The sequence below is a fragment of the Rhizopus microsporus genome, assembly GCF_002708625.1.
Source record: "Rhizopus microsporus ATCC 52813 unplaced genomic scaffold scaffold_18, whole genome shotgun sequence".
NCBI lineage: Eukaryota > Fungi > Mucoromycota > Mucoromycetes > Mucorales > Rhizopodaceae > Rhizopus > Rhizopus microsporus.
The window spans coordinates 111,598-127,036 of record NW_019671933.1 but is presented as its reverse complement, the minus strand read 5'-3'; the positions used below and the strand labels follow the sequence as shown (position 1 = coordinate 127,036).

The following is a 15,439-nucleotide window of genomic DNA, read 5'->3' as shown; positions in this document are numbered from 1 at the left end:
CTTCCTTATGCTGTGCTTTCTTTTTCTTTTTCTTTTTCTTTTTCTTGCACTAGTACTCAATTGTGGGTATCTACCTGTGATTGTGTAGAGTCATTCGGGGATTGGGTGTCGTCCTGGTCTTCCTTATGCTGTGCTTTTTTAATAGATTTATTTTTTGGGATTAGATATACTTTCACCTTCTCGTGGTTAATCCTGTCAGTATCGAAGTATAAAGTAGTATCTTTATATTTAGAGAAACCAAGCAAAGTATAACAACAACACGTTTCTTCTATCAATAAAGTCGTTTGATTATGATCGTTTTTTAATGTGTAAAATATAATATGAATAGACTATTCAATAATATTGAGGTACACACGTGAAATGAAAGAAATTATCAAATCGCATATTTTATTTGTGGGTATGGATGAAAGAGCAAAATTCAATCTCGTTTGGGAGAGCGTAAACAATCAGGAAGGTATACTTCATCATCAGCGTGGTTGTCGTCAGAGTCAAACTTGATTGCGGCAGTACTTCTATTACTTTGAACTATGCTTTCTACTTCCTTGCATACTTCCTGCAACATAAATTCATCAATTATCTAAATGATTTATAACATGCTTTTTTTTTTTTTTTTTTTACCATGGCCATCCAAATCAATTGGTAAACTTTGTATAAGTCAAGCCCAAGAGCTTTCTCTTCTCCATTAAAGCCAGCTGCTGTAGTACCTCTTAATCTGCAAACATATCCATCTGGACAGTCCATAATCAACATACGTATCTTACAACCTAAAAATACAAAATTTCTGTCACTACAATGTATGTATTCTAACAATTCATCTTTTTCATTTACGAGAAAAGACCAATCCGACAACTTGTAACTTTTTGATTACTTCTTGCTTATTATCAACTGACCTGCACAATCTAATGAACATATCGTGCATGGTTTTCGGGGTTTTAAGGCTGGATTCAACAATCACTTTAGTGTCGAATTCTTCAGGATCTAACCCTGCTTCCCCACAACCTAGTTCTATCCCGCTTTTGCTACAAATAATTAGATCATTTTTTCTTCCAACTTTCTTTCTTTGCATTCCTTCAATTGTACGATCTCTATTTCTCCTAGCGCTTGATGATACAGAACTAGGTTCTCCTCTATGAATAACAACATCAAAAATGTTAGGTATTTACATAAATGGTTACAAACAGAACAACGTTTTAATAAACCTTTTCGCTTGTAGATCGTATGAATTAATTACTTGGTCAACAATGGTCCAAATATTAACAAGTATATCAACTTCGAGTAATTTTGTTCTACTGAAAAAACCGTTTCTATATGTATTTATCACTGTTCTAAGACATTCCGTTGATACGTATAGATGTTTTTGTTCATAGAAACAGTAGTTTTTTAAGGAGTCCAGTTCTTTATACGTTTTCTAAACATAGAGTTAGTTACAAACTTCAATAATTTAAAACCAAATATCTTACGAGAGTAGAAATCTCCATGAGATGTGTTGACAGGTCAGCAGGAATGGAAGGAAGTATTTTGGTATTTTTGTTGTTGACAATACACCAATGTTCTTCAAATTTAACTTTTAATTGACTATCATTCATATTGATCACAAATGAATGGGATAAGCTATGAATAGAATAAACTCAGTAAACAATTCAGATAACGGCTGAAGACGTATATTACTCTTCTCTCTTTCTTGATATCGCGTAGTCGTAGAGTAAATCTTCGGTGTAAATGCCGTCTTTGAGTTTCCATTTCTTTGTTTCAGACATTTGGTTGAAAGTTGTGGATAAAGCTTGATAGCTAGCAGAGGTTAAAGTTTTTACGGTATTAGTGCTAATAACAGAACTGGATGTCTCCTTGGCGCTTGATGTAGACGGCGTTTCAGATACGCTAATTTTTCTTTTCCTTGTGATTGTTTTAACTGCAGTCGTTGTGCGCTCTTTAGCCATGAGCTTTTTTAATATACAAAAATATATTAGTGCTATTTACCATAGGTTTCAATAAAAAATTATACTTCAAAAGCCAAACGCGTTAGATTTTTCCAGTCTGGCTCAGGCTCGTGGTTGATAAGCTATTGCAATGTTTAGAAATTGCTGAGTAAGTACTATTATTTCACTCACCATATCTTTATTTAATTGTTTAGCGACATCTAAAAATCTTTTCTTCTATACGCTTTTTATTTCCCATTCGTCTGAATTAGAAATAATGAAATCCTTATTTAAGTTATAAAAATGAAGTAAATTGTAATTCCCAGGATCATTGGTGAAGAAGAAGTGTCGTATAACTATAGAAATAAAATCTGTTGATAAGACGCGATTATTTAGTGGTAGACTATGCTTGCCTTCAACAAATTGTGGTATTTTTATACTTTCAGTGGCACTGCTCATGTTTATAATTTGAAGAAGAAAAAAATAAATGAAAGAAAAGAAAACTCGCAAATCTTCAAACTGAAGTTTTATGCGATAATTCTAAACACTAACGTTACACGAGGGCTGATATTTCATTCATGTGCACGGATAGATGGCAAACCACAAACTGCGAACTTCGAGACAAGAAGATCGCTTGTTAGATTGGAGCTCAAGTGCGATTTGATTGTGAGCTATAAGTTGAATTCTACAAGCCTGTTGCTGCAGATGCTTTGGTAAAAATTGAGGTAGAAAGACTGTTAAAATTTCTATATTAACCAATATTTCCCAGCTTCACTGTATGTCATTATTTCAGGACTTGAGGCACATGTTATGTCTACAAACACTGCTGATGATGAGTTATTGCTAGTTCTATCGAATCATATACACTGCCATCATTTGTTTCCCAACTAAAGACACAAAGCAAGTCTGTCATCGGTCAGTTTTTTGATTTGAAGATTGAAAAAAGAAATAGTAACCTCATATTGATGTATTTTGAGTTTTAGAGTTATACATTAAACACTGTAAATATTATAAAATGGGAATTCAATGATTAAAAGAAAAGGAAGAGAATTATAGAACGTAAGATGCAATAAGATGATAATAATAAAGAGGCATAACCTCTCCAAAAAAGAAAGCTTGCTCCAATTTGGAGATATAAGAAAAATGTGAAAAATTAGTTATTATACATTAATCAAGTTGAAACACACAACCTTTACATCATATTCACCTGTTCTCCATGAATTTTTTATTGGTTTTGGTTTCTCGTGAATTAATAAAGATATGACAATACCAATTGGATAATTTAATAGCATAATAGCTTCAAACATTACATTTATATCTTCTTGCGGATATAAATGAGGCAAAACTTCCTCTCTTGATGTTAACCTATCATCCTTATAACAATAAACTGGATGTCAAGAGTGCAACTGTGACGAATAGCTTCTGATCTTTTGTTTCTTGATAGCTACGCCTGTGGATAATACCCCGATCCGTTCTCCTGATGTTGTTAACCCCATCATATTAGAGATGATCTATTCGCCTAAACTCAATCCTATCGAGGTGTTCTGAAAAGTATTGAAGGACTGAATCATAAGTGAATTGACAGATGCAGAAACATTCTCTTCAAATATTATTTAAGGCAGCAAGGATAGATGTTCCTGTTGAACGTGTACAAAGTTTCATCCAGCACTCAATCAATGTATTCCCTAAATTCTTGAATAAAGAACCTTTGTAATCATTTTAATATTGGGCAATTTAACCTCACACAAGTGTCCAAAATTATTCAAAAAACTGGGTGGTATTTTCAAACATCTGGCAAATTGAGAGTGAAAGCACAGTATGTGAGCATTTTTTCTATTTTGGGAATGATCACTCCTCTAAAATCCAAGCCCAGCTCTGCGCTTTTTTTTGTTGCTCTTTATTCACTGCAGATACACTATGGCAAAGCTGCTTTTAGTTTGCCTTTGCACGCTAATATCAACATTATTCTTATTCTGCGGCCCAAGTCAAGCCTTGTACTTACCAGGTGTTGCTCCAAACGACTATACGAGCGATAGTAATGTGCCTTTATTCGTCAATTCACTTACTCCCATGTCCAATCAGCAAAAGTCGCTGATATCTTATGATTATTATGATGAACGCTTTCACTTTTGCAAGCCTGAGGGTGGTCCTGAAAATCAACCTGAGAGCTTAGGCTCAGTATTATTTGGTGATCGTATCATGACATCCCCTTTCAAGGTAACGTGTACATGTGTATATGTATACACGTATACATGTCTAATTCTTGTCATTACAGCTTACACTCGGTAAAGGGCTCGCGGATGTGATTCTATGTAAAAGTGATGCCATTCCTGCTAAGGATGTAGAGTTTATTAATGAATGTATTGCAAATGATTACGCCATGAATTGGGTTGTCGATGGTCTTCCAGCAGCTCACATTACAATTGATGAACGCACAAACGACCAATATTACAGTATCGGTTTTGCACTTGGTGCTTCTGAAGGAGAGAGAAAGTACCTGAACAATCACTACGACATCAAGATTTCTATTCATCGACGTGACGATGGAAAGTATCGAGTTGTTGGTGTGATCGTCACTCCTTCAAGTCGGAAACAAACCATTGATGCAAATGGAAAACTTGTCGTATCAGATTCACCCATGACTTTACACGCAGGCGATCAAGTCGTTTATACTTATAGTGTCACCTGGCAGGTAATTATTACTGAAAAGTTCGAGACAACAAAGCTGATTTGATGCTAGCCATCTGATAATCCTTGGGCTACTCGTTGGGATAACTATTTGCGTATCCAGGATCCTTCCATTCACTGGTTTTCTTTGAACAATTCTATTGTTATCGTCTTGTTTTTAACAGGTATGGTTGCCATGATTTTGATACGCGCTTTGCATAAAGATATCTCTCGCTACAATGCCGTGGAGGCACAAGAAGATGTCCAGGAGGATTATGGGTGGAAGTTAGTTCATGGTGACGTCTTTAGACCTCCGCAACGACGCATGCTTCTTTCTGTACTTGTCGGAAATGGTATTCAAGTTGTCGCAATGGCCGGCTTAACACTAGGTAAGATCCTTACAAGACAATGAGGAGAAAAAAAATAACTAACAAATTTAAAGTGTTTGCTGTCCTTGGATTCTTATCACCCTCCAACCGTGGTGCGCTTGGAACAGTGATGGTTATACTCTTTATGGTTTCCAGCTGTACTTCAGGATATATATCAGCTCGCCTCTACAAGATGAACGGTGGAGAGAACTGGAAGATGAACATTTTGCTTACGGCAACCCTTGTACCAGGCTGTATCTTGAGTTTCTTGTTCTCTATGAATCTCTTCCTGATCCATTCCCACTCTTCTGGAGCTGTTCCCTTTGGAACCATGATCACCCTGATTGCACTTTGGGCCATTATTGCTCTTCCTCTTAGTGTTGCAGGATCATATTTTGGTTTCCGCCAACCTCGTATTGAGCACCCTGTCCGTACGAATCAAATTCCACGACAGATTCCTGATCAACCAATGTATCTTCGTAGTATCCCATCTATTCTCATGGGTGGTATCTTACCCTATGGCGCAATCTTTATTGAACTCTATTTTATTATGAACTCGATCTGGTTCCATCGTATTTATTATGGCATTGGTTTCCTTTTCCTTGTCTATTTTATCCTCATCTTGACCTGTACCCAAGTAGCCATTCTTATGTGCTATTTCCATCTCTGCAGTGAAGAGTATCATTGGTCATGGCGGTCCTTTTTGACCACAGGCGCTACTGGTTTCTATGTATTCTTGTATTCTATCCTTTATTATTTCACCAAGCTAAACATCAACACTATCACGAGCACAGTCTTGTATTTCGGATACTCCTTCTTACTCAGTCTGATGCTCACTCTTTTCACTGGATCCGTTGGCTACCTCTCATGCTTATATTTCTTACACAGAATTTTTGCTAGTATCAAAGTAGACTAAAAATAATATAGAAAATAAAAATAGTGTGTGTTTTCACTTGAAACGAGACATAAATTTGACAGGTCCCCTAAATAAGTCCCAAATAGGAAATGAAGATACGCCCTGTAGAAAAACAGCCACAATGATATTTTATATTTTATGACCCTTTATCCATAACAGTTCACACAGCTATTAAATATACATCATCTACTGAAATTTCTACCAACTTTAAAAGTACTTCCATCTCTATTACTGTTAATTTTGTTTGCCCTACTATTCCAGATTATGAGAAAAGTGTTCAGACCGTTATATTTACTACGTCTGATAAGTTCGAGGAATGGCTCAAAAAGGACGCGTTCTCGCTTGCTAAGTGGGTATTTAAACGACAATATCCCGTTACAAGCAATCCCTAGTTCATCGGGAAGCTCATTCCTGAAGCTTTGTCAGCCCACACTACCTTCTATTTGTGTGATCATGCTGGTGCCGATAAGAAGAAAGCTAAGAATAGCACAGGTACTATTGATGCTACTAGCGTTGTATCGTCTGTAGATAATGATCAAGGTAGTCGCAGTAACGAACTAGATATTATGCGTCATAAGGAGACCCGTATTGCTATGAAGTCTTCTATCAAGATAGGTTGCATTGCCAAAATCATGAAACATGTCATGACGGACGGCACAATCCATGTTGAATACCACTGGGAGCATCCTGGTCACTGTCTTTGGAATATCAAGGAAATTACGAAATCTCGCTTGCCTTTTGAGATCAAACAATGGATAATTGAAAAAATCAGCGAAAATATGGACTGGAAAACCATTGTTGTATTTGACCATGTCTAATACTAATCTTTACGTGTGAGATTACATTTGTACCTTAATTAGTACTTCGACCTCTTTTAAAATAACCTAATTTCTTTTTGCTATGAGCTCCTTCTCTCACTTCAAATAAAAAGTATAAAACAGAGACTCATCACTTCTTTGCTTTTATTCTACACATTACACGAGCACTAACAACAACAACTGCAACCAATACATTAACCATCAAGCAATTTTTACGTATTGATGACGAACGCCTCATTGGGGTAATGATGCTTGTTTTCATCCTTGTATTGTTATTAAACACGATAATAATTTAACTTTCTATAGCTTGAAAAGAAGAAGTCATTCAGTAGCTTCCCTATGTCACTTTTAATCAATTACCAAGATGTAAAGAATATCATCAATGCTCACACGAACTAGCTATCAAGAAAAAGTTGTCGCGATAAGCATAGTTGTGAAAAGCGGATGAAGTATTTGGAAGAAGAAAAAAAACTGCTCGACTCTTTTTCGTACCCATGAAAATGGTCCGTTCCTAATCTTATGGGTATCTGATTGGCAGAAGAAATTCCTTGGAGAAGCTGAAGAATGGTGTATCGATAGCACTCACAAAACATGCAAGTCTATTACGGACAGCTCCAAAGATAGCTACTTGTTCATTATCGTCGTTCATAACTGCACCACGAACAGAGGTCTATCTGTTTGTTTTTTCATCACTGATATAGAAACCATTCCTACTTTACATCAGTGATTAACCTGGATAAAGACCAACTTCTCTTTGAACATGAAGCGAATTATGATAGATTGTAGTTCTGCCGAGACAGCTGAAATAAGAGAAGTCTTTGCCAATGTAGACATATTTTTATGCCATTGGCATATCAAGCGTACATAGGAAACCCACATCAAGAGAGGCGTAAGTTTTAAACGTGGGCTTAATGTAGATATTAAACATCTTATAACATTTAGATGAAAATAAGCAAGTCTACTCAAGATATGAAGCTGGTAAGAGATCGTGTTCGCACTAATCTCAATAGCATGATGTATTCAGAAGCGCCAGAAGTATTTGATCTGGGTTCATCAGCTGTTCCTTGCTGAAAATAAGGGATTTGAAGTATTCCTTGCGTACTTCAACAGCTTGTGGCTCCCAAGGAAGGAATTGTGGTCAAAAGCGTGAAGGCAGGTAATCATTAATGATTATTGTCTCAGTTTACTAGAATCTAACTTTTCTGTCTATTTATAGATTGCTTCTTTCCACACTAGCAATCCAACAGAATCGTATCATAACCAATTGAAGAACTTTTATCTTGGCCGCTCTCGCTCTTTGCGTATAGATCGCCTAGTCTATTTGTTATCCCAAGTGGTAGCATTAGATTACTGGCAGGACATAATCAAAGCTGCGCATGATTTTGGTGGGGTTCGCTTGACAGCCAACGAAGCAGTGCATGCATGGTATGAACATCAATGTGTGTATCACAAATGAAAACATGACATCACAAACATGCATGTACTGTTTCTCCAAGCTGGACCACCCCATCCATCGAAAGGTTATAAAAGGCAAAGATATCAAGACAAAGGTCAAAGGATCGTTCTTGTGTCGTAATCCTGACTGTGTGTTGGTGCCAAACAAAAAAGTCACCAAGTCTAGAGACAACCTGTCTGCCCTCGCCATTGGCCTTTATGGCCTTTGCTCGTTACTCTTCCAGGAAACATTTCCTGAAGTATCTGCAAAAATCAGTCAATCCAACCTTGACTTCATAAACAAGACCGCATCCTTCCTAAATGCAAGAGAATGCTGGGACACTGGCCATGATGCCAGTAATCGGGGTAAGTCAAAGACATTTGAAAAAAATGGCTTCTAATATTCTTCAATAGATCGAGTTGTGGCCTCTTAATTGTAGTGGCAATTTAACGTTCTCGAAGAGAAAAGTTTTGAGTTATGGTTCCGCGCTTTTGACATTCTCCCTGGTTTACAGAAGCATAAGCTTTCCTTGGAGGCGGATATGTCACAACCCACTCCAATCTCAGCGTCTGTCTCTATGGTATTACCTCTCTCTGAGGTTATTGATTGGCCTTCTGAGGGTCCTTTGTTGCTCAAGCGCTCCTCCTACTCAAATATTCAGGTGCAGGATGCTTTCATTTTCGATCCTCAATTGCAATTTATACAACGCAGACTAACAGCAGAAGAGAAGCGCGTTGTGAAACGCGGACGTAACCGTGTTGTTCGATTGTATCAATTGTTAGACTCGCATTCTGTGTGCTTATCACCTTTCCTCTCTCGCCTGATGTTGCCTTCTCAAGTTGGCTTACATGATGGTACTTTGGGTCCAACCACCATCGATGATACAATTCTGCCGCTGGTTACCCCATTAGTCGATCGTCAGACCCAGCTAATCCAGCCTTCTCACATGCGAAAGCTTATTCGTAAAGCATCCCTTTCACAGGCTAAAGAGTCCTCAGTCGCACTAGGTAATTCAGTCAGGTTTTGGAAATCTTTTTGGCGCATGGATGTTCCTTTGCCGGCTCGAAACGTTTGGTTTCGTTTGATTCATGGTAAGCTGCCTGCCGCTTCCAATCTACACAAGATTATTCCCTCTTTCTCTCCTTTCTGCCGTCTGTGCAATCGGGGTTCGCCTTCAGAAACCACTTGTCATTTCTTAATTGACTGTAGAAAAAAGTACCTCGCTTGGAAGCTCATTTGGGCCCACTTCTTTCCTATGTCCCCATGGTCTCGTCATGCACTACTGCAGGCAACCTTACATCTGAATTTCCCTTAACAGAATTCAGTGCAACCTCTTGATTCCTCTAGCATCTTTGGATGCAGCTTGTTGATGATATGGAAAGCACACTGGCGTTTTATTTTTGATTCTACGCCTTTCGTACCTACCCTGGTGCTTCAAGAAGCTATTCGAGTGGTGCAGTCGTTAGCCCTTGCAAGGACTGACAACCTCACTTCTCCATAGTCAGGATAGCATATTGATTTTATTTCCTTTTATTTACTTTATTTTCTTGTACTTCGATTTTCCTAGTTCACCGCTGCCTTTGGTACGTGACTTATAAATAAATAGAATTTGGCTTTTATGCTCCTACAAAAAAATACAAAAAAAAAAAAGAAAAATTTTGAGATCTGATAGATCATTTACTGTTATCTACCATGCCTAATGCTAGAAAGAAGAAGCAAGCTAAAAATGAAGACTTTCAAGTAAAATATAGAGAAAGGCATACATACTTGTTTATTTACACATTTTATAGAAAAAGAAATTAAAAGTCGGCAAGAAGAAGGCTGTACCAGATAACTTTACAGATACCTCATTTAGATCTAAAAGTAAAAAAGAGAGTATTAATAAAGTAGAAAGCAGGGCAGCTAATTTAATTATAGGCATTGTTCTACCTAATCAAAGCATCAATGAAGATAAATCTCATGAAATAACAACAAGTAGAAATCTTACCTTGTCAGATCTACTTGTAAGATTAAGGCATCCTAATGCAAATGTCAAAAAAGGTTAGAACAATAAAAGGAAAAAAGAGAGAGAAAGCAGCTAATGCTATTACAGAGGCTCTTTTGGGACTGAGTGATATCTGTTCAAAGAATCCAGGATTACTGATATCCTCACTGGGACAAGTTGTTAATGGGCTATTAAAGCTATTTATCGACGAAGTAAGTTATTATCCATAGCATATTGCTTATATCTTACATTATGAAATAGGATAGAGACGTCAGAAAGGCAACCCTCAGCTACCTTCAGGAGACGTTTGTGGAAATAGACAAAGTTGAACTTCAGCCATTTATGCCCATCTTGATCATGTACACATGTTCAGCCATGACTCATATCTTTGAAGATGTTCGTTTGGATGCTGTTAAGTTTATGAACTTGTGGATACAGATTGCTCCTGATGTGGTTGTTTCCAAATTCTGGAATAGGATCAGAGGAAATTATATGAGTCTACTCTCTGTGGATGCAAACAAATCGTCACAAACCAGCGCTCCATCTATGATGATTGGAAGCAACACGTCTACGGCTTCTATCAAGGCAGCTGTTACAAAATCACATCTACATATACACAAGGTATTATTACTTAAAAAAAATGCATGTACATTTTAATAACCTTTCTGTGTTTATATAGAACAAACTGGGATTCTTTTCTAGTCTTTCCAAGTTCCTTGAAGCAGGACTTTCTGAGGACAACCAAGACAAGTTTTGGTTCTTTTTGAACTATTTGGACAGTAAACATTCAAAGGAATCATTTAAGCGAAAGATGGAAAAATATAACAACTCAGTCAAAGGAGAAGCTGTCATCTGGAACACAAAGACAAAGGTAAGAAAAAGAAACAAACAGTCTGTTCAATTTGGAATTTACTTTTACGCTTTATGACAGAATGAGTATATGCCTGCTCATCCTATGATTGTTGCAACGGCACCAAATTTATCAGAAGAATATAAACTCGCGACATTTTCACATCTTCATCTATTTGAGTCTTCAGGACCCAAGAACAATAACAACAAAACCATTAATGTGCTAGGCAGTAAAGGGCAATCGGATAATATTGATGTGAACAATACTGAATTCAGTAGAGATGATAGACTTGATAGTATTGAGGTATAGTATAATGGATGAAACGAGATAAAAGAGAGCCTTATTCATGAAATATTACTAGGGCATGATTGAGGCCTTCCAACCTGTTCTGGTAGCCTCATGGTTAGAAGCAGCCCCCTCTGTGTTTGTATCAAGCGGCACCATTTCGATGACATCTGCTCTCGAGTTGATATACGAAGTCATGAAAATCTCGGTTGTGCTCTGGAGAGCCGTCGTTAGCTCACAAAAGATAAGCACTATGTCAGGCGAGTGGTTGAACAAACACCTTCAGACGACACTCAAGCGCTTCCACGTCTACTTTCCTTTTGGTGCTGATTCATTAGGCAACAGAGGGTCGAAGGCAGATGAAATCTTGCTACATATGAATATTTTGTTCTGTGAATTGACTTCTTTATACCTTTTGGCAAAAACTATGCAAAGAAACAAGATGCAACTCGGATCAAAACGTCAAAAGACACAAGATGACCAAGTTCCCGAATGGACTGAAACTGTTGTGGGTTTTGTCTTTGACTCACTTGGTTATCAAGCAAATGATACGATGACATCAGGTAGTTCTAGTTTTAGAGCAGATAATCTAGTTTCTTTGCTTCCTGCTATCTGGGGTTTCTTGAACTGTTTAAGTAATGAAGAAAGCATGTCACTTTTTGATGCTGTCATGACATTCCAAAAGAAGTGTCAGGCTCCTACTACCAAAAAAATTGCATCTGATTTTATCATTCACATGCATACTGTAAGTAGAGTCTTGTATTATCTATCTCTTATAAACTAAAATTCATTTCTCAGGCACAAAGTACTCCTCATTACAATGGAAGATTTATCATCCCTCGTGGCTCTTCTTTAGCAGACGCAGTAGAGGAAAGAATCCAATCTATTACTATTAAATAAAATGTACATAATACACGAACCCATTTTCAGGCACAATCTGACTTTAGACTGTTCCCCTTTTTTTCTTTTGCCTAAAAGCAGGTCACACTAATTCACGAAAAACGCGAGTTTTGAAATTTTTTTTTTCGTATTTTTTTTTTAACCCGATAAATGGCTGATAATAGACAAGAAATAGCAACCTTAATAGACGAAGTAGCTGAACAAAGAAAGGCTCAATTCAAGGAATTCCTTTCTCATGAAGTAATAAACAGTGCACTACTATATAAACACAGTTACTGAATAAATAGTTAGGATCATCAAGGCATTTCCGAGAAAGGCGCATATCGGGACCTGATCCCATCTATGCTTGCCAATGGCCAACGTAGACTTGTTGTCAGTATTGATGCTCTTCGCTATTATAATAGAGAATTAGCCAATGAGTAAGAGGAATAGCTTGTAATGATATGGTTCATGACTCACTTTCTCTTTCTAGTCTCTTGACCAATCCCTCAGAGTGCTTACCTGCCTTTGACAAAGCCTTGAAAGAACTGGTTGAAGCAGTTGGTGATAAGGAACAACACGACTTTAACAAGCCATTCTATGTTGGATTTAAGGGTAGTTTTGGTGATCACCATGTGAACCCTCGTACCTTACGAGCAATGTATTTGGGAAAGATGGTGTGCATCGAAGGTATCGTCACTCGTTGTTCTTTAGTTCGACCTAAGGTGCTCAAATCCGTCCACTTTAACCCCAAGAATAACCGACACTTTATGCGAGAATACAGCGACGCGACTACGCCCGGAAACTCAATTCCCACCGGTGCAGTGTATCCCAAGGAAGACGAAGACGGTAATGCACTGATTACCGAATTTGGATACAGTACATACCGTGATCACCAGACATTGAGTATTCAGGAAATGCCCGAACGCGCTCCTCCTGGACAGCTTCCTCGATCAGTAGATGTCATCCTGGATGATGATCTCGTTGACCGAGCCAAGCCGGGTGACCGTGTGAGCATTGTTGGTATCTACCGTTCACTTGGTAACCGAAATGCCAATCAGACAAGCTCTACCTTCAAGACAGTTATCCTCTGTAATGAAATCAGTTTGTTAAGTACTAAGGCTGGTGGTGGTATCGCTGCACCTGTGATCACGGATAACGATATTGTTCGAATTACCGAATTGGCTCGCAAGAAGAACTCGTTTAAGTTGCTCTCTCAATCCTTGGCACCATCCATCTGGGGTCATGAATATATTAAAAAGGCGGTATTATTGATGTTGCTTGGAGGTGTTGAAAAGAACTTGGATAACGGTACACATATCAGAGGTGATATCAATGTGCTCATGGTCGGTGACCCATCGACTGCCAAATCTCAAATCTTGAGATATGTCTTAAACATTGCTCCTCTCGCTATTGCCACCACCGGTCGTGGTTCCTCTGGTGTGGGTTTAACTGCTGCTGTCACAAGCGACAAAGAAACAGGCGAAAGAAGACTGGAAGCTGGTGCCATGGTCCTGGCAGATCGTGGTGTAGTCTGTATTGATGAATTCGACAAGATGAGTGATATTGATCGTGTTGCAATTCACGAAGTAATGGAACAACAGACAGTGACTATTGCTAAGGCTGGTATTCATACCACCTTGAACGCTCGTTGCAGTGTTATTGCTGCTGCTAATCCTATTTATGGCATGTATGATCTGACAAAGGATCCTACTAGAAACATTGCTTTACCTGATTCTCTGTTGTCACGTTTCGACTTGCTGTTTATCGTGACTGACACAGTTGATGAGGTACGTGACAGACAGATTTCAGAGCATGTGTTGAGCATGCACAGATATATCAAACCCGGAACAGAAGAAGGCACTCCCATTACTGAAGCAGTTGATGATATCATTGGTGACGAACTGGGTGATTCGTTGGCTGAGGATGATGAAATATATGAAAAGTTCAATCCTGCTCTGCATGCTGGTGTATCAAAGAGAAATCAAAACAAGATTCTTAAATCAAGTTTTGTCAAAAAATATATTTACTATGTAAAGAATAGAGTGCAACCTGTGCTGACAAAGCGTGCGACCGATAGAATCATTAACGTGTACACATCATTAAGAAACGATAAGGAAGACGATTCAAATAGGAAAAAGGTAATATACATTTATACATGCATGCATAGAACAAGGACTCATTTTTATATAGACTGCTCCTATCACAGCTCGTACATTAGAAACGCTGATTCGTTTATCTACTGCACATGCCAAGGCTAGATTGAGCGAGACAGTAGATGATAGAGACGCGAAAGCAGCAGCAGAAGTATTACGATATGCCATGTTCCAAGAAGTTATCAAGCCAAAGAAGGCTAAGCGTAGAAAGATGGTGGAAAGCGATGATGAAGAATCTGACGAAGATGAAGAAGAAATTGAAGAAGAACCCACAGCTATGGAAGAAGATGTTGAGATGGAAGAAACGTAAGTGATATTGGTCATCTATCTATAACATTATCTAAACTGCTTATTTTAGACAGACAACTGTTGACGTTGATCATGAGATGGAAGGAGATGGACAAGCAGACAGTATTAAGCCTCAAAGGTGATTATTTCTCCTTTGGATACAGGATATCTCTCTCTAACCTCAACTTGTTTAAATAGATTGGCATTATTCAGAGAAAGACTTAACCATCTCTTTAATCAGCAAGCCAATGATGGCCTTGACAGTCAAACGTTTGACTCCGTATTTATGGCCATCAATAACGGACTATCATCAAGAGAAGCATTTAGCTTGACAGAAACAGAAGCAGCACTAGTAGAAATGTCAAACCAGAATCAAATCATGTACAGTGATGGTGTCATTTATCGTATCTAAGAGCATCTTTGTATACACACACATATACATATATATATATATACTTTTTTAATTGTAGACTTAAGAACAAAAGAGAGAAGCAAATAAATTGAAGCGTTTATTTTCAATCATGATCATATACATATATAAAGCATAAATAGTGTGAAATAGCTGTAATCATTGAACGCCTATGAGTGTTCTTTGAGAAAATAGCCATAATGACACCAAAAGACATCATCGTCACGATATATACGCAGTTATCCTGCTTACAAATTTTGCGTATGGCCCATACAGCACTGCCCACGGGCACTGTAATTGAACCATCAAAGCATATTTAATAGAAAATATTGACACACAATAAAATATCAGTAACACTTACACTTTGGTTGATTACCAATCTTTTTTTTATTACTTAAAAGACAGCATTTAATACACAAAAAGGACATCATCTTTTTGAGAAAGATATAAGATAAATGTGGTCAACAC

General features: G+C 37.8%; 6 protein-coding genes across 6 annotated transcripts; 5 read left to right on the top strand and 1 right to left on the bottom strand.

Moving 5' to 3' along the window:
• Positions 1–194: 194 nt before the first annotated feature.
• On the bottom strand, positions 195–2,384 carry RHIMIDRAFT_49881 (uncharacterized protein). The gene is made up of 9 exons (XM_023615326.1): positions 2,330–2,384; positions 2,109–2,272; positions 2,003–2,059; positions 1,669–1,940; positions 1,461–1,611; positions 1,200–1,408; positions 829–1,127; positions 619–764; positions 195–553 (listed from the first exon to the last, which is right to left on the bottom strand). Exons 2-9 carry the CDS (start codon positions 2,109–2,111, stop codon positions 419–421), a joined length of 1,272 nt encoding a protein of 423 aa, XP_023462968.1. The 5' UTR covers positions 2,112–2,272; positions 2,330–2,384; the 3' UTR covers positions 195–418.
• Positions 2,385–3,808: 1,424 nt separating this feature from the next.
• On the top strand, positions 3,809–5,998 carry RHIMIDRAFT_309274 (uncharacterized protein). Its single transcript, XM_023614592.1, has 4 exons — positions 3,809–4,133; positions 4,192–4,608; positions 4,657–4,972; positions 5,026–5,998. The coding sequence occupies exons 1-4, from the start codon at positions 3,834–3,836 to the stop codon at positions 5,865–5,867; spliced, it is 1,875 nt and encodes a 624-aa protein (XP_023462967.1). The 5' UTR covers positions 3,809–3,833; the 3' UTR covers positions 5,868–5,998.
• Positions 5,999–6,176: 178 nt separating this feature from the next.
• Positions 6,177–6,988, top strand: RHIMIDRAFT_263408 (uncharacterized protein; the record flags this gene model as incomplete). The annotated part of the gene is made up of 3 exons (XM_023611666.1): positions 6,177–6,258; positions 6,294–6,667; positions 6,892–6,988. Coding segments are annotated over 3 exons (546 nt in total), but the record flags the coding sequence as incomplete, so codon positions are not given.
• Positions 6,989–8,145: 1,157 nt separating this feature from the next.
• Positions 8,146–9,445, top strand: RHIMIDRAFT_315517 (uncharacterized protein; the record flags this gene model as incomplete). Its single annotated transcript, XM_023615001.1, has 2 exons — positions 8,146–8,485; positions 8,582–9,445. 2 exons carry the CDS (start codon positions 8,146–8,148, stop codon positions 9,433–9,435), a joined length of 1,194 nt encoding a protein of 397 aa, XP_023462965.1. The 3' UTR covers positions 9,436–9,445.
• Positions 9,446–9,749: 304 nt separating this feature from the next.
• RHIMIDRAFT_315516 (uncharacterized protein) lies at positions 9,750–12,173 on the top strand. The gene is made up of 9 exons (XM_023615000.1): positions 9,750–9,860; positions 9,911–9,983; positions 10,038–10,160; positions 10,213–10,316; positions 10,366–10,725; positions 10,784–10,975; positions 11,036–11,257; positions 11,316–11,984; positions 12,038–12,173. Exons 1-9 carry the CDS (start codon positions 9,813–9,815, stop codon positions 12,137–12,139), a joined length of 1,893 nt encoding a protein of 630 aa, XP_023462964.1. The 5' UTR covers positions 9,750–9,812; the 3' UTR covers positions 12,140–12,173.
• Positions 12,174–12,255: 82 nt separating this feature from the next.
• Positions 12,256–15,069, top strand: RHIMIDRAFT_218762 (MCM-domain-containing protein). The gene is made up of 6 exons (XM_023607359.1): positions 12,256–12,379; positions 12,431–12,558; positions 12,612–14,259; positions 14,312–14,580; positions 14,633–14,701; positions 14,761–15,069. Exons 1-6 carry the CDS (start codon positions 12,290–12,292, stop codon positions 14,972–14,974), a joined length of 2,418 nt encoding a protein of 805 aa, XP_023462963.1. The 5' UTR covers positions 12,256–12,289; the 3' UTR covers positions 14,975–15,069.
• The last annotated feature ends 370 nt before the right edge of the window (positions 15,070–15,439 follow it).